Source organism: Anser brachyrhynchus (assembly GCF_964034855.1).
Source record: "Anser brachyrhynchus genome assembly, chromosome: 2".
Taxonomy (NCBI): Eukaryota; Metazoa; Chordata; class Aves; order Anseriformes; family Anatidae; genus Anser; species Anser brachyrhynchus.
Window position 1 is genome coordinate 35,282,731 of NC_137695.1, and position 18,304 is coordinate 35,301,034.

General features: G+C 39.3%; 1 protein-coding gene across 3 annotated transcripts; it reads right to left on the reverse strand.

The window, feature by feature from the left end:
• Positions 1-1,186: 1,186 nt before the first annotated feature.
• On the reverse strand, positions 1,187-17,457 carry NPVF (neuropeptide VF precursor). Of its 3 annotated transcripts, none has more exons than XM_080583679.1 (5): positions 17,335-17,457; positions 8,636-8,758; positions 4,647-4,823; positions 2,526-2,898; positions 1,187-1,615 (listed from the first exon to the last, which is right to left on the reverse strand). In XM_080583679.1, exons 2-5 carry the CDS (start codon positions 8,651-8,653, stop codon positions 1,608-1,610), a joined length of 576 nt encoding a protein of 191 aa, XP_080439805.1. In that variant the 5' UTR covers positions 8,654-8,758; positions 17,335-17,457; the 3' UTR covers positions 1,187-1,607. The 3 variants fall into 3 exon arrangements, with proteins under 3 accessions (XP_080439805.1, XP_080439806.1, XP_080439807.1); XM_080583680.1 differs by having other exon boundaries at positions 17,175-17,361; XM_080583681.1 differs by lacking the exon at positions 17,335-17,457 and having other exon boundaries at positions 8,636-8,876.
• Between the last annotated feature and the right edge of the window lie 847 nt (positions 17,458-18,304).

Sequence of the window (18,304 nt, forward strand, 5' to 3'; positions counted from 1 at the left end):
TGTCTTGTGCCTGATCATCATGGTTTGTCCTGTCCTTGTGTTAATATCTGTATGTTTTCCTGTATGACTGTGCTCTCTGGTCTGTGTGCGTTTGTGTATGCATGACTAGCAAGTTTCAAGCTAGGTTATGTAGTGAGTAGATTGTTCTGAGTGCCAGCTTCTTGAGATGGAGACCAGGGCTCAAAGGGACTTGCAGGCCTGAGGGCTACCAATGGGAGAGACTGATTGGGCACCGGCTATTAGACAGTCTGAACATCTAATGGGACTTATTTTTATGTGTGTGTGCAGTCCTAATATGAACTTAAAGCTGGACTAGCTGGTGAGCAGCAGAATAGGTGTGGCAGCTGGCTACCAGAGCATAGGTCAGGACATTGGGGGGGACCAGGGCTTTGTGAACCAGCTGCTGGAGGGACCACAGGTCTGGAACAGCTGCTGGAGGGAGATTCTGCTCACAGATCTGCTAGCAAGCACTGAGTTTGATTAACCTGTGAGTGAAGACAGGATCATGCCATTTGCAAGTTTGTGTGAGTCCTGTTGGTGTGTATGTGGTGTATGCAAAGGCATTGCTGTCTGGTCTGACAGTTAGCTGTGGCTGTATAGATAGTGTATACGTGTTGTGTGTTTTTTTTGGGGATGCCCAGTGCCACCACTGGCTGGACCTGGCATCAGGTTAGCTGAGGCCTCTGGGGACTAGAAGGAAGAATCCCATAGGTCTTGGGTGTACTCCAACAGATTTGGCTTCCTTTTAACGGGGACAAATTCAGTTTCTTTTCAAAACTTACTGAAAACTTACTGAAATTTTGGAGGAAGCCTAAAGAAACAATATTCCACTTAGAAGAGAATGTTTTGATAAGAAATATGAAATGGAAATATGGGCTTATAATGGAGGAGCCCCTTCTGCATGTGTATCTGGTAACTGTAATGTTGTTCACATTAACAGAGGAATCAGGACACCCACAGGGCAGATCTTGTAGGACATTAGGGAGGACATTATCTCACATATAAAAAACAAGGTAATTGCATTACAGTATGACTTTGGTTAGATGTTATTCCTCTGTGGGGGTCCAAGAAGCTTGTTTTTTTCCTGACTAGTCGCCTTTCAGATTTATATCTTGCAGGACTCATAAACAACAGGAAAAGTGCTTTCTCTACATTTTACTTGATTTTCTTCAGCTACATATGACAAAAAGGTACCAGTGGTTTTGGTCCTGCATCTGTTTGTTATTCACACAGTAGGATTCTTTTTATTTGTACCATGCTTCTTTATTTTTACTATGTTTCTTTTAATTTTGTTTAAAATGCTTTCAGTTATACAGCTATTGTTTTGAAATTAGTTTTTACAACCAACAAGATATCAGTTGCACAGAAGTAAATAGAATTTATACTGTACTGCCACTGAAGTAAACTAGTACAACACTCACTACAATCATTGCCTTATACATCAATCATTTGTATAGAATACATACATTAAAACATGAAGACAGGTTTGCATTTCAGTTCTCATATATGTTTCTTCTCATGACTTTTAGTTTTGAATACACATTGCATCTTCTCCAAGTCTTTCACTTTCAGTCTTCTGATTCCGATATTAATGTAGTTGTTTAAATTCATATCCCTAAAAATATCAGAAAAATAAAACAAAATCTATAATAGTCAGGTTAGATGGTGAGTAAAGAATAAAAGAAATCCAGTTAAATAGGAAGGAATATTGGCTTCTGATAGATCAAGTATCTTTCCTGGCCTAAACTTCCACTTTATGCATGTGGCAGACGCAAGTCGGGGTTAGCCAACTGAAACATGGTTCCAAAACAAATAGACAGTTCAGATTTAAAACTGCAGCTATGAAAAGAAGGACTGTTATTGATGAACTGTTTAAAATTATTCTTAGAAAGGGCAGGAAATATTTTTCCTAACTTGAGAAAATTTTTGAGACATCAAAAAAACTTCTCATCTTAACTTGGAATGAAATATCAAAATCTCAAACATTACCTCAGTAAGAGAATCTGAAAAAATAGGTTTGGATCAGGAAAAAAAAAATCAAAAAAATCAAAAACAAGTTTTTCTGACCATTTCAAAATGCTGCAACTGAGTGTTCATTTTTTCCCCTCTAATTTGCATACATTTAGAAAATGAAAGAGTAATTTTTAAGTAATTTTCTTTGGTCATTTTATAGTGCTGAAATGGGATATTTTAATGATTCTGAACCTTTTTCACCAAAGCTTTAAACTTTTCAAAATGAAACCTGATCTAAAAAAGTGTTGCCAAACCTAATCTTCTCATACGAGCTTTTTGGCTTTGACTATTTGGTATTTTCTCATTAGCAAAGATTTCATAGAGATTCTCTACTAGTTCTTGTGATGAAGCTTTTTGATTTCATGAACTGCAAATCCTTCTTTTGGCAAGTTGGTCTCATATTGAAATGTTTAGAGAATATCCCTTGAGGAAGGCTGGTTGTGTTTGATCACTGCTAACTTGTGATTTAATATACATTTTAATAAATGGCTTGAATACTTGTTTATTGTTACCTGGTTCAGATTCCTGGACACCTTGAGACAGACTGACAGGCAGTGACTTCCCAAATCTCTGTGGCAAATTTAGAAGTGATTGAATGGAACTTCTAACAAGTGGAGATCTCCCAAGCCTCTGTGATAAATTTGGAGCATGCCTAGGTAGATACTCTCCAAAAGCTCTTCCAAATCTCAGAGGCAAATTAGCAATTGGTTTAATGCTTCTTTCTTCTGGGTAGTTTCTTCCAAACCTAAGAGGTAAATTAGCAACTGAATTTGGTACTTTATTTACTGTAGGAGTGTTCATTTTAATGATATTTTTTGATCCCCAGTCTTTCATTTCTTCAAAATTCAGACTCCTCTGTTTTTCTTCCAAGATACTGTCTTTAATCTGAAGAAAAAGTAAAAGGATACGAGCATCTGTATAGCGTATTATTTCAGCTACCAATCAGACAAGGTATTCATTTTCATATCTCCCTAGAAATCTGCTGTGTAACATTCTTTTTCTCTTTTTCTGTTATCTAATGCTTCTAACTGTATTTGCTGAACTCCATTCTAGTGTGGATTACTTCATTTGACGACGTTGTCCTGCATACCTTTTCAGTCCTCTGATTGCAAGAGCACTTCACATCAGCTTCTGCAACTGTTCAAATGGAGTAAATTGGAAATATTCTGGGCATAGGTGTTGGTAACTCTGCCATCAGTTTTGTGTGGACAGGTGTTGTCAGGTCCACATTTGCGAATATCACTGGCTGAAGGGGAAGATGATCTTGGGGAGAAGATGCTGGCTATATTTAGTGACTTGATACAGATACAACCTCTTACTCATCTGGTCCAGATGAACAGGAGGATGGGCCAAGCCACCTGGAGGTATGTCTCACTTCTTCCTAAGCACTGTGTGGGTGCTTTTGACCCAAGATTATAATGGGCTAACAGCCAGCAAAATGAACGGAAAGTATTTGGGTCAAGTCCACCTCAAACCTGTTCTGGCCTTGTAGCACAGAGGTTGCCCTGAGCTTTAAATTACTTTAATCCTTCACTAATACGCAAGATACATGAGTTGCTCCTGGGCTGTCAGAGCCAACCAGTACAAAATCTAACTTCTGTGGCTACAGTAAATAATTGAGCTCAGTATGTTACTTCTCATACAATGTAAAGTGCAGCTTTTACCTGCAAAATAACTATATCAACCTGCCCCTTTCCTATATATCAGTGTTCTTTCCCTGGGTGTATTGAAAATAACTCATTCTGATTTTTGTGACAAAAATAAATTTCTCTGCCTTAGCAGCAAACATGTACAAATATGATTTTCTACTTCAGTTAAAGACACAAATGCTACTAATCCTAATTCCAGTTTCTTATCCACATTTGGTGGTTTCCCCACCACCAAGGAACGAACCATTCTAGTTCATACTCCATGATTAAAATGTCAAATAAACTATGCCTCTGATTGCACCTGTGAACCTGAAGAGAGATCTGAACCCAGGGGATTTAACTAAAATAATTAAAGGTGTATTTTGCTTTGAGGGATCTTTATTACACCAATGACAATAAGACAAAAAGAGAAGTTGGCTCTCACTTCCCAGGAAGTATTTGCAGGGCAGACAAGAAAAAAAAATACAGATGAGCTGTGCAAATTTGATTTGGCATCTATTGAGATATAATAAATGTGCAACCCTGCAAAGATATTTTTATAGTCAATTTCCAGAGCAGAATTTAAGAACATTAACTTTATTAGATTTATAATGTTCTCTGTTTATCATTATTCTTTGAGTATTACAAGCATGCCTTTATTAATTCTGGATTAATAATATATTTGTTATATTATGTGCATAAAATGCCTGACAGGAATGTTAATTGAGGCCCCACTGTGTAAGTAAGGAACATTTCAGAAAAAGTCTCAACCTAATCGCAAGGCTGTATTGCAAGAAAATTGAAACACGAATTGATTTACACAGTATGTGTGTCAGAGCAAATGAATTTCCCGAAAATTTTCTCAACAAGCCTCTTTCATACTGCTAGTGCTGTAATGCCAAATACTGTGCAAAGAGGTTAAGAGAGCCATTGTCAAAAAATTCAAAGTACTCAGGATTTGACCTACAGTTCCCCCGAATACTGTCTTAGTAATACGAATCTTACCTTGTAATATTTATCATCATCATCTTCTCTGCTCTGCAGACTGGACTTCATCAGTTCATCTAGGCACATACTATTCGATGTTAGAAAGACCACCATAGCTAAAGCAAGTAGAATAAACTTCTGGGTTGAAATGACTTCCATTTTTCTCAAATTGAGCTCAGTTAGAAAGCTCAGAATCTGTACAGAAAAGCAAATTGCCATCATTTTATATCATCAGAAAACAAAAAGACATTGTTTCCTATGACATCAATCTCAAAAGCTTCAATTCTTAATATTAATTAATGAAGTAATTTGAATATATTTGAAGAATGTTGGGAATTTTTTTGTGCGAACCTTTTTAATCAACATAGCTTCTTGTTAGGGACACGCTGACTTTACAATTATTTTCTTTGCATGAAATATGTCTTAATTAGCTAAATTTGAGAGCCATGACAGTAGAGACAACAGCCACAATGTTCTATCTCTATTTGTAGACAAAAAAACACCTCTTTCTTTTGTATCAGTGTCCTCAGAAAGACTATGAAAGGAACCTTTCTCCATGTATGCATTCTTCTGCTTCAGTGGTCCTTTTGGACCATATAATTCTCGTTTTTAGATATGGGGACATTTAAAACAAGTGCTATATATTGACATTGTTGATCAGGTTATATAATCATCAAATTACAGAACATCCTGAATTGGAAGGGACCAGCAAGGATCATCAGGTCCAAATCCTGGGTCTGCACAGGACCACCCAAAAATCAGACCATATATCTGAGTGTGTTGTCCAAATGCGTCCTGAACTCCAGCAGGCTTGGTACCGTGACAACTGCCTTAGGGAGCCTGTCCCAGTGCCTGACCACCCTCTGGGTGCAGAACCTTTTGCTAACACCCAGCCTGACCCTCCCCTGTCCCAGCTCCATGCCGTTCCCTCGGGTCCTGTCGCTGTCCCCAGAGAGCGGAGCTCAGCGCCTGCCCCTCCGCTCCCCTCGTGAGGGAGCTGCAGGCCGCCATGAGGCCTCCCCTCAGCCTGCTCTGCTCTGGGCTGGACAAACCCAGGGACCTCAGCTGCTCCTCATAGATCTTGCCCTCCAGACCCTTCACCATCTTTGTAGCCCTCCTTTGGACATTCTGTAATAGTTTTATGTCCTTTTTACACCGTGGTGCCCCAAACCACACACAGTGCTCGAGGTGAGGCCGCACCAGCACAGAGCAGAGCAGGACAATCCCTTCCCTCACCCGGATGGCAGTGCTGTGCCTGAAGCACCCCAAAGTGCAGTTGGCCCTCCTGGCTGCCAGGGCACACTGCTGGCTCACATTCAACTTGCCATCGACCAGAACCCCCAGATCCCTTTCCACAGGGCTGCTTTCCAGCCTCTCATGCTCCAGTCTGTACGTATAGCCAGGGTTGCCCCTTCCCAGGTGCAGAATCTGGCACTTGCTCTTGTTAAACTTCACATTGTTGGTGATTGCCCAGCCCTCTAATTTGTCAAGATCTCTCTGCAAGGCCTCTCCACCCTTGACGGAGTCTCCCAAGAGAGACATAAAAGACATTATACATGAATGAGATCTATTGATATACATAGTGTCTCTGCTCTAAATTAAACATGTTAATTTGCATTCAGACTGAATTAGGAACGTGTTTTTAAAACCCTGTCCATCATTTAAGGTTTTAGAAATTTCAAAGGTTGTGTTAGATTTATATTCTTAGGGCAAAATTTCCAACAGTAGTTTTAAAAAAGGATTCTGCCACTTTGCTGCATGCAGTGAAAGCACTGGACCACCTGTGCATGCTCTGTCCTGGAAGGTGATTCAGGCTGCATGTTATATGTGGCCTTAAGGCACACACTGAGTTGATTGCTAGATAGGCTGGTGAGCCAAGCTGCCATAAGAAAGCATATTGTTGCTCTTCCATTTGTTATTCTTAAATTCTTAAAAACTGCCTAAATCTCATATGCTAATATTTAAAATCAGCTGCATAATGAGAAATCTGCTCATGATAAATATTCATGCTGGAAAACTGGACTCTAGACAAGTTGATAGCATTTACTGCACTGTAAAGCTGAAGCATTTGTGAATAACCTCATTTTAGAATTAAGTTGGCTGTTTCCATGGGTTTAAAGCTGTGTGACATGCATGGAGTAATTTCTGTTTTAGCTTCTCTGAGACTAAGATCCTAGAGGCCTTAAACTGCTTTGTATTAGAGCTAAAAAGATACTCAAACCTCCCTTCGGACTGCAGGTCAAGTGTTGGAAACTTCTCTGAGATGATTGTTACTGTAACTTGACTGACATAACAGGGAACACTAACCATACCTCCTAAACTCTGTACTAGAGGCACTTAAAGTGAAAAAAGAAAAAAAAAGAAAAAAAAAAGAAAAAATTCCAATGGCTGATCTCCTCAGGAGAAATGACAACATCTTTTCCTTTCCCACACTTTAATCCTTATCCAATAGCACAAGGAACAGTAAGCTCCTCCTGTTACTGGGGAACATCTAGGGTAGGATGACAATGTGTTGGGTGTGTCTCCTTGAAGATGTTAAGAGTAAGCAGTTTTAGAGGGAATTTGAAGCCTTCTTGGGAAGAGGATATGTCTTCTGGACATGGTCCTGACCAACCTGCTCGAGGTGGCCCTGCTTGAGTAGGAGCGTTAGACCTGATGACCTACAGAGGTTCCTTCCAACCTCAACCGTTCTGTGATTTTGTGATAACATGATGGGGCTTGGGACATGCTACACAATGCCTACTAGCTAACTCTTGTACTTTCTAGTGAAGCATCTGGCATGTTACCATGAGAGAGCAGTAAACAACGGACCAGAAAGGCTGTGTGACTGGTCTTACCTGGTAATTCCTGTGAAATACTTCTCTTTCAGTTTGGCCTCAGTGCTAGTCCACCTGCCATAATTTTCATGTTTGTTCCAGACAAATGGTGTGCCTGGATTGAGTTTTCTCTGTCTTGAGTTCTCTCTGAATTCTGAGGGATGAGTTCAGGGATCGTTTGTAATCCTATCCCTAAAACAAGGACCACTAGACTTCGTCTGGAAGTCTATGTTTTGCTATGCCATGCCAAACTATGGTTTGCTGTGCCACCCATTCCTCCAGTAGGACTGAGACTACAGAATGAACCAGATGAGAGTGCTGACCTGGGAGCCAGATGTAGAGATAACATCTGTAAGCATAGCTGTGTGAGGTGAGCTGTGTATGGGGACCTGTGGCTTGCTACTGGTATCAGAGGTGAACCTGCCTGACACCGTGTGTGGGGAAGTATCCCCTTCCCTAGGGGAAAGGGAAATACCATTGACAGAGCTGCAAGAGAAAAGGAAGCAGATTTTCTCAGGTGGAGAAGGTGTGAAAGATTCTGCCCATTTTTTTATGTGGCAGGAGACCATTACATTGTTAAAACATATGAGAATGTTATTAGTAAGCTAATTAGAAGCTTATGTGAGAGAAGAGTACATTTTAATTAGTCACTGGCTTTTGTGTTCAGCTTTCCCTTGTTGTTAGAGACATTATTTGCATTCATTTCCTCTTTGTTTCTTTGCTGTATGTAATCCTTCTGGCCCTGGCTGACAGCAGAAAAGGTTGGGTTCAAAGATCTGGGACTTCCTTCAGAAAACTGTCGGAAAAAATTGAGTATGATGGGAAACTAAGCACAGTTCTGCACAGGGGCAATACTTCCCCTTGCATTCTCCGAGCCTGTTGTAAAAGATGTTGTTTTGGAGTGTGGTGTGGTAGATGGAGGGAAAAGGATACTGGACCAGTAATGATTCATGAGGTGTAGTTGTATGTGGGTACATAAACAAATTTATGTAGAAAGTAAGAAAGCATCATCTGCCCTCAGAGTTCCATGGTGATAGCCCTCTCAGAGTAAGTGACCTCTTGTGTCTGGAAAATAACAAATATTGTAGGGGTGGGGAAATGGAGTTTTGGGGGTGCCTGAACTATTTGCAAATCCAGGCCAAATTCATCGGAAAACAGAGGGAATAAAAGGAAGATTTTAATGGAGAATACCTTAAAAGGAGCCCACATCCTCTTAGTGCTCCGGCAGGTCAGGTGCAGCAGTTGTCTCTTTTCACCAAGGCCGAGTGTGGTGGGTTCCTGACTCTCTGGAGCCTCATGTCATGGGGCTTCCATCTGTGGGAACAGATGGATTTTCCAAATTCCTTTTTTTAATGGTAACAATAAAAACAATAATGCATGCAATTCCTGTGCTAATATCTATTGAACATGTGGTCATTTACCATTGGTTTTTCCTTTAACTTGCTGCTGGATTATGAACCTCTCTTGATCAACGGCTTTTCAATTAACTGTGTGGAAATATTTGATCTCTAAAATAAATGGAATTGGCACGATCCAAAAACTCGTCTGCATTGTTTGGCACAAATACAAATTCTGTTTTCCCTAGACAGAATAGGAAAATTTATTGCTGTTGTCTAAGCTGTATCGGGCTTTCGTGACATTCAGTTTGTCTTCTATGTATATTGATTTTCTAAGACAATGTAAAGTGAAGTTTTTCAGGCATTTTGCATGCCAGGCAGTCAGAGAGGTGTACATCCCCTGTACTTTCTCATGGGTTAATTTGCCTTTGATGGCACTATGACAGGAACTCTTTGGAAATTTCAAGTTGTGCAGCTATGATGATTGATCATTACCTTTCCTGAGGTAGGAATTATCAGACCCTAGAGCTCAAGTACTGGAAAAGGTAATAGGAGCACTCCTCATCGTTGCGACTACAAATTCTGCTATGTTTAGACCACCTGCAGTAGTGGCATAAACTGACCAAGCTGACTTGGAGCAGAGGCAGCTGAAGCATCCTGGCATGATCTATTAAAATGATTTATTTGGGGAGGGAAGACACATTTGTTGGTGGTAACAAATGATGTTGAGGAAGAGGGCTGTCTATACTTGGATTGCTCCAGCTTGATCCACAAAAACGTCTGGTTAAGGCATATGGGAATCTCTGAGTACTGTTGAAAACAACTTTAGTGTTCCTAGCCTCTTGTCCCAGACTTGTTTTGTCTTGCTATCTTATGTCACTCATCAACCAGGCTGTTCAGAGGACTTGACCATAACTGAACTTCTGAAAATTCCCCAGGCAGTTAAATAGGAATGAGCCCTCCCATCTGCATGTGAAATAAGCCTCACAGGGCTAATTTAAAGAGTTTTCCTACAGGTTTATGTTACAAGCTAGGACAAGGTAGTGCTTGCTTCTTTTCTTTTCTCTGTTTAGTGTAGGTAGGCATGGGAAAGGGCATTTATTTTGGCTTAGTGGTACAACAGTAATTTCAGTTTGGTCTGTGATGAGTTACTACAGTGACTTGATGTATATCTGCTTTAAAAATTTGACATTAAAATGTAATTAGTAGTAATGGTATGAGTAGCTCAGCGTCATAAGCAACTCAATGTACTGTAAGTTATTTGATTCCAGTGAAAGAACAAGTTTTAATATTGCTCCTTCTGTTTCATATAATAATATACTGATAAATCCTTATCTATTATTAAAAACATATTGTGTGAAAATTGCATGTTATATGACTCATGCCACCAATATGCATCTGCACATTTCCATAATGATAAATCATTCATAATATATTCATTTTGCCGTTATGTATTATATGACCTATTCTATGGCTCATTTTGAATTAAGAAGATTTAAAAATATATACATTTTTTAATTGGCAAACAATTCCATTTGTTTTTCACCCATCCTATGGCATGCAATGATGGGTTTGTGCAGGCGTTGCTGTGTTGTGCTTCAGTTCTGGCATGCAATCCGAGGTGTATTTGCCCATAATATTTATGGATCTAAGCAGGTAGTCATACCTCCACTGCAGTCAGTATCCTGACATTGTATATGTATACAGGCCTGGCTTCTCCCTCATACTGAGAATAAACATTTCACTGATCAGTGTAACCAGTGAAGCTTGGTTTCCCTTGACTTTGTGACTAAAGAGCAAATGTTAGCGTGAATTCTCCAAGGTGCAGTAAGGATTAGCCTTACTTCAGGATCCCTGCATGAGCTGCATGTCTGTCCTCTCTTGCCTTGCATGTTATCATGAAGAAGAATTTCAGTGAGACTTCTGCCCTGCCAAACTGAACTTGGCTTCAGATTTGAAAGTTATCAAGGGTCACTGACAGACACACACTTCTGCACAGAGAAACAGATTTGCCTCATTTCATTAGGAAACCAGTACTAAATCAGAAATGACTCTGGTGAAATACCACAGGTGTAAAGACTCAAAATCTGTACAATTACTGTGGGCACAGTGATAATTTCTATCTTTATTAATGAGGCATTAGTTTAGCTTTTGGGATTTTGCAGGAAAATAGGGGAATTTACTCTTCTATGAAAGCCCCCTTTTTTGTGAAGTACGACTTGGTAAGAAAAAAAAATCCTTTGTGAAACTGCCCTCCCTGATTTGCAGAATCAGACCTTTGATTTTAAACTAAATGTTCAACTTCATGTCGCTCTGAGCTTTCCTGTTAGCTGGGTAGTAGTAGCCAAAAGGCAAATGCATGCAAACATCATGGTACAAATAATCTTATTTTAAGGTAAAGCCTTATGAATCTTTCTACAGTGTCAGAAGATATTTCACACCTTGATTAGCTAAATCTGGAATATGAATGTGTAACTTCACATTTTAATGTTTTTATTTTCCTTGAGCTTTTGGAGCAGCAGAACAGCATGGGAGACAGAAAACAATAAAAGGCTTGAGTTATTAAGGTAACAAGCTGAAAACAACTTTATCTTCTTGTTAAAAAAAAGGTGTGAACGATAATTTAAGGTTAGACAGGTTCTTCAATTATACATTGGTGTTAGTAATAAAATAAACATGTATTCAAATAGCATTTGGGATATAAATGCATTCTTCTTTTTTACTAACTACTCTGCAGAGTATAATACTGTACTTACCAATCTACTACAGTGTGTAGCAGCTCTAGCCCATTCTTGTCTATTAAAAATTAAACTCTTTTACCATACATTATTAAAAGTGCTTTGGTTGGCTGCAAATCAAGAAAGACTTCATAAAGTCTTAGAAGAAAGAGAAATCTGATTAAGTCTATGGTCCACAGGCAGCAATGGAAAGTACATGAGAAAAAAAAAAAAGCCAACAACATTAAACTATGTCTTAAAAACTCTTTCAAGACTTTAAAAAATAATTAATAGCTTTTATTCAAGTTAACTATTAACCAAGAGACTTTTAATAGATTTATTATTCTAAGTTCCCCCTTTCCTTTTGCAGTTTGGAACCTGTGTTACAGATATAGATGCCCTTACTCCGTATTCTTCCCTTTTTCAGAATGACTTTTTTTTTCCCCCTAGAAATATGGTGCTCATTTAATGGTTCCCCTATGCCTTGTACATAAGCATTGATGAGCATGAAGATTACACTATTTATTATCTGAATTGTGGTTGCAATGTCTGATTTTCACTTTAGGAAAAAATGTAGGCAATTTAGGAGAGAAAAAAAGTTAAACGCCCAGTTTCCTGGAGTGAGACATAGGCTGCAAGCATTTTGCTAACAAAGCTGGGGAAGCAGAAGATCTAGCTTGTTTGAAATAAAGCTTCTCTTTCTTTCTTTTTCTTATTGTAGCTTTTCAAAGGGAAAGGGGGAGAGAAAAACCTGTTCTTTTCATCCTTGCTGTTTTATGACAGTTATGTCAGACAGTATCCTGAGGTGGGAAGTAGCATCTCACTGGGAAGTACTGAGCTCTGCATGTTGTGGCGAAGGAGATGACTGTGCCATCAGTTAACCTTGAGCTGAGTGTTAGCCATGAGGTCTGTAACATCTCTTTACATTGTGAAAAAATGACAGGGAAGGTGAAGCAGCACAGCCATCACACTGGGGTCATGGTCCGTGACTGGCAGTTATTTTTGTTGTTTACATAGAAATATTTGTTCGCAAACTTAGCTCAAAAGGGCAAGAAGTCTCCATGCCACCATTTTGAACATGGAGAGAGGTGGGATGCACTCATGCTTCATTTCAGGCATGCGTCTCCCTGCCTCAGGGCAGGGCTGGGCTCACCTCTGACAAACCAGGCCACCAAGAGGCCGTCTGATGCTCCAGAGGCCTGCCAGCTCGTTCTGCTGATGATCAAATAAGATGGAGCCAGAAAAAGTCTTCTGGGCAGACTTCTCTTATTTTCTTTCTCACCTGGGAAGGAAATTAAACCTGCCAGGAGCCAGAAAGCCATCAAACAAGCTTCCTGTCAGGGCCACCTCCCAGAAGAGGGTAAAGGGTTTCTCAGCTGACTGAAGTGAGGCCTGGGGAGAGGGGTACCAACTGACTGAAAACAGACAAGATTAACAATGCAGAAAGTTGTTCCATTATTGCAGATTTTGTGCAACTTTCTTTGAAACGTGCTGCTGGATACTGCTTGAGATAGCATGGTAGGTTAGCTGGAGAGTTTGGCTGCTTTAGCACCAACATTTTTATGTTCTTGTGAAAAAAGAGTCACTCTTCTACACTACTTCCTCATTTATTTTATTTATTTATTTTTTAATGGTCTGTGCATCCCTGTTAATCTGAAATACAGAGGAGAGATCTTTGTGAAGGTCTGATCCACTGGTCTCTGTGGTGTGACCACAGGAACAATCGGTTTCTAATGGGAAAACTGCAAGTGGTAAGGTGCAAGTGAGTACTGGAGCTCATGCACTATCTGTTCTGTAGCATTTCAAAATCATTGCACAATGTGTCCCAAATTTATGAGTTAAGAATATCTGTCAGTGCTGCTTGGAGTTACCAGTAATGCCCAACAATTCTGTGATGGGCTGGCAGTGGCCTGAAGAGTCACGTTTTAATTCTTGATGTATTGGCTTGGGCAGCAGATAAGCACGTACTGGAGAAAGGTTTAATACCACATCATCCCTCAAAAACCTCATCAGATGCCAAGCCAGCTTGTTTGCCATTCAGTTCCCTGCACCTTGTGCTGACTTTCTCAGAGACAAAAATCAAGGAGTTTTAGTCCTGGTAGGAAAGGAGCTGTGATGGCAGGTGCTGCATGGTAGGGGAAGCACTAGGAGCAGTGAGAGCTGTGTGGGGCCTGTGAAGGAATTAGAGCAAGAGGCAGATGCAGATAGAGCATAAGGGGAACAGCAAACCTGGAAAGTCTGTGCAGGGTGTCGATCCAAAGCACAGATCCTCTCTCTATAAAGTGTAAGAACTAAGTAAATTTTGAGTTATAGGGCTATAATTCCATCACTGGATTGTGGTGACTGTATAAGGCCACTTGAGCTTTGCTCTTATAGTTTATGATATCACCACAATCCCTGGGTGGATTTACAGCACTGTAATTTTTTACAATAGTGAGCTGTTTATTTTTCTATTTACAACAGTACATCACTGGAGATACTGATAACAGTCACCTAGTTCTGGCATGTAGTTCCATATACTCTTGCATTTGTTTTTGTAGAAAAAATTAAAGCCATTCTTTACGAGCTGGGAGGGTGGAGGGGAGAGGAAGGGAGGAGGGCGCTACGTCATCTACATCATCTGCCTCTCTTTGTCTCTTTAAAGACTGTTTAATTTAGCAACTATTTGTCCAGACACAGAAGGGCATAATGACGACCAATTTCACATCGCGGTATGGCAAACAACTGTATGACTCCCACTTTCACATCTTTTGTTTTCTCTTTCTTGCCTCCTGCTGTACATTAATTTCTCAATTAAGGTCCATCTCACCAGTCTGCTGCACAGGATGGGGCCATAAGAGAAGGCTGAGGGGAGGTCAGCATGGTACATCGCGTGCAGAAACAGGGCTTGGGCTTGACCCCACACTGAAGCAGTCCCATGGATTTTCGTTCAGAACAGATGGATGTACAGTTAATTTGATTAGTTGTGAGTGTGGCAGGGAGGTAATCACAGCAAAAGAGGAAGAGCACGGCAGGTAGCTAATTTAAGTGTCATGCTGTAGCCTGCTGCAGCATCACAGCCATATTCTGCTCCACAGTTAATTTTGCCAATTATTTAGTGCAAATAAATAAATAAGTTGCGTCTAACAATAAGCTCAGTTGGACATCTACCCACTGTACCTCGAGAACTGGGAGAGGAGACAGCACAAATTTGGCAGCAAAGCTGGGGAGCTATTTATGAGAGTTAAAAGAATTTGAATTGAGAGGTAGGGGATGCCCACAAGCCTTCGATTTTGATGGAAGTAACTGACCTTGGCATTTAGAAAAACTCATGGTGCCCCCACTTACATCTTTCAGTAAAACTTGCAGTGATTTTACTGCAGGTCAAAAAGTATGTCTGTGGCCAAAAGGAATGGAACCTCTCTCTCCACATGCAGACTAATGGGTGTATAATGGACATGTCTGCAGGCCTGTGATTCTAGATGAACACAAATTATCAGAATGGACTTCTGTTGTGAATACCGAGTTATCTTCAGTTCTAATCCAGAAAATTACCATTGCAGAGCCATAGGATCTGTCAGATGTAGGAAGTCTTTTGTTTCTTTTCTTTTTTTTTCTTTCTTTTTTTTTTTTTCAGTGTGGGATGTGAAGAAATGTGATAATAGATCCCTCTTGATACACCTCTGCTTTGCCAAGACACTAAAATCCAGACTTTGGTTTAGAAAAACACAACAACACATATCCCCTCCTTGATATTAAATCTATGATTTTGATCATAATTTGGTATATTCAGGCTGTATTTTTAATTAAATTATACCTAAAAGCCTAAGGTGACTAGTCATTAACAGATGGGTTTTAGCTAATGCCTTCCCAATCACTGGTCAATGCAATACATATTGCAGTTTCAAATGAGTAATTTTTTATCAGATTTTTGTGCACTCTCTCCCATGTTAGGTCATGGTAGTGCCTAAAACAGTGCTGCATTTTCTAGATTTTACTTATGTGCAGACCTTTATTGTTGCTAAAATATCTAAATTAGGCTATTATGCAGTTTGGTTATCATTCTTCTTTTGGTATGCAAAAGAAGTGCTGTATGGAAATAAAAAGAAACAGAAAAGCAACTTTAAAGGGTTTATTCAGCATTCTCTCAATTTATCCACACGGGGGCATGAGATATTTATTTAAGAGAGCTTTTCAGTCATTGGGAAATATATGAAGATAGGAAGCCTTACTGATAAAAGGGTCAGAACTGTCACTTGCTTGTTAGCTTTTCTGCTTGCCTTCAGAAATACTTAGCAAATAATTATTGCAAATGACATTAACCTAAAATATAATAATAATAAAAAAAATACAGTGTGGACAGGAGAGAATATGAAAACAGATTTTAAATATCCCCATTACTTAACTTGGCCTTTAAATATATTTTTATGACGCTATTTTGAATTCTGGTGGCTCTGTAAACAAAATCTGAAATCCTCCATATAACCCTACATATCTGACTTAAATAACCTGAACATTTAAATTAAATGAAAAGGAGGCAACTCTGAGATATAATGACCTCAATCTGGAGTAAATCCATTTCATTAATTGCTTAGATGACATTAATTTTTGTCATTCACTTGCAAGATGAGTAATATGCTCTATACATTTAGGCCCAGATCCAGCAAAGCACATAAAATCATAGTTAATGATATTAAGTACTGGAATAGTTCTCCTTGAGCACATGCCTTAAGCTGAGTACATATTGAAGTGCATTCCAGCACAGAGAAAGTGGCACAACCAAACCTTTAATTAGTTTTAAAATTGAATTCAAAATGCAATGCAATTCTTTGCACTTTACATTGAAAACAATGCATACTATGGGACTCTCCTGGGACAGAGATGACTAAACCTATTTATCCACTTTGGTTTCCAAAGGGAATGAATGCTCATTGTTTCCTGCTGTTATTCTCCCCTAAATTTATAAATTTATTTTGCTCAGTCAACTGGTTTGTTTAAAGCTGAATATTTATACGAATATTTCCAAGTCTGTTATTTTACGCACTTTTTTATTTATAAGATAATTCTTGCATTTTATTGGTATTTAAGAGCGTGGAATATTTTTACTTCTGCTTCTGCAATGTTAAATCAAAGTAAAATGAGCAGCAGTAACACCATATAAACCAGTGTTCACAGTACGTGAAAGTTTGTTTCTTTTCAAAATAAGCTGAAAATCAGGATTTTGTTCCTCACATTTCTGATCCAAATATTTAATGCTCACCCAGCTCAAAGGAGCCATAAATTTAGGTCTTTTATTTTGAGCTATTGTATGCTTTCCACTCTGCAGTTTTTAGCATGTGTCTCTGACATACTGACCCCTATCCAAGCAAGATTACTGCACACAGGTGAATTCTAACAGGGAGCACTGTCCTCCTGTTCCTCTCAGAGAGAGTAAGTTGAGAAAGGCATTTCTGAATTCAACCCGTACATCACCGAAACCCAGAGTACTTTGTTCTTTGGCTTTGGTATAAACCCATCTTTGTTGTAAATACATTTTTGCAGGCAGTCAAAATAATGCCCAGATTCATAGCAGGCAGAGGCAAAATTATTTCTGAGCATAATGTAGCTGGTATAGCACAGTGAAACTAATTCCTGAACTACCAGAAAACAACTGTTGGATATTTTTTCCAAAGCTACAAAACCTTCTTATTTCAATACCTGTAGATCCAATTTGATTGCTCCAACGATTTCTTCTTGACATCTTGCCTTTTATAAGTGCTCTGTGAAAGCTTGCGGGAAAATCCCTCCTAACAAACGTTAAAATAACCTAAGACTGTTGCTCCTCTTGCATAACAAAGAAATTCGCGTGTCTCCTTACCATGTTCTTCCTCAGAATTAAAACAGAAATGTATGCGGGGAATTACGACCAGTAACCAGAGGATGAGTCCATATTGCAGCCTTGCTCTGGCGAAATGCCCACTGATACCAAGCGTGCAATTTCTGTCCCCAAAGTAAAGTCATGTAGTATGTTTGTTTGTGTTTCCTTTATTTTCCCTAGTATGCCTGTTCCCTGCTAGCAATGAAGCCCTGGCATGTTTTAATCTCTGAAGCTATCAGTTCATCTATACGCTCCCTGGAATGGATGAGGCAATGAACATGGTGTCAGATACTGTTTTCCCGTAAGTTTTTCTGATCCACTAATGCATCAAATATATTTGAATTTACTATTCACATAACTTTTTATGGAACGCTATTAAGCCAATTTGCTTGATAACCACTGTAACCTTTTTAGTAAGTTACAGCACAGTGAGGTCATTATTCCTGGATGTGGCTTGCTGTATCTTATACTACACGCTTTTACCATGATATCCCTGACATCCCTGTATGAAGGAGGAGAATGCAGTTTGGTGATTTGGGGTGGTTCTTTTTTTTTTTTTTTTTTTTTTTGACGATTTCTTGTTCATAAATAGAGAACTGATTAGGGAGAATGATTTAATATTGCTTTGCCTCAAAAGCAATGGAATCTTGGGAAAGGATCAAACAGTCCCCCTAAATTGGCTACCACCTTCCTGACTTCATATTGTTTTTAAATGAAACATCTGACACATTCTCCAGCTGGGATGTTATTTTCTTCCTCTTGACAAAGTGATTCAAAATTCACTGAAAAACAAGCTGAATGGAAGAGAGATTTTTTTTTTTTTCCATAGACATCTGGAGCTTTCTTTCAAAGCTGATGTGATCTTTCATCTGGACAAGAAAGGCTTTGATCCAAACTCTAAGATCCCCCTATCTCCCAGTTAATTGGTGTTAGTGAGGTAGGTTTGACAGTCCCTAACGCAGTCTCTGGA

Coding starts and splice junctions, on each gene's coding strand:
- NPVF (XM_080583679.1), bottom strand. Junction 2,899..4,646: donor ATGATGATAAATATTACAAG/GTAAGATTCGTA, acceptor CTTTTTCTTCAG/ATTAAAGACAGTATCTTGGA.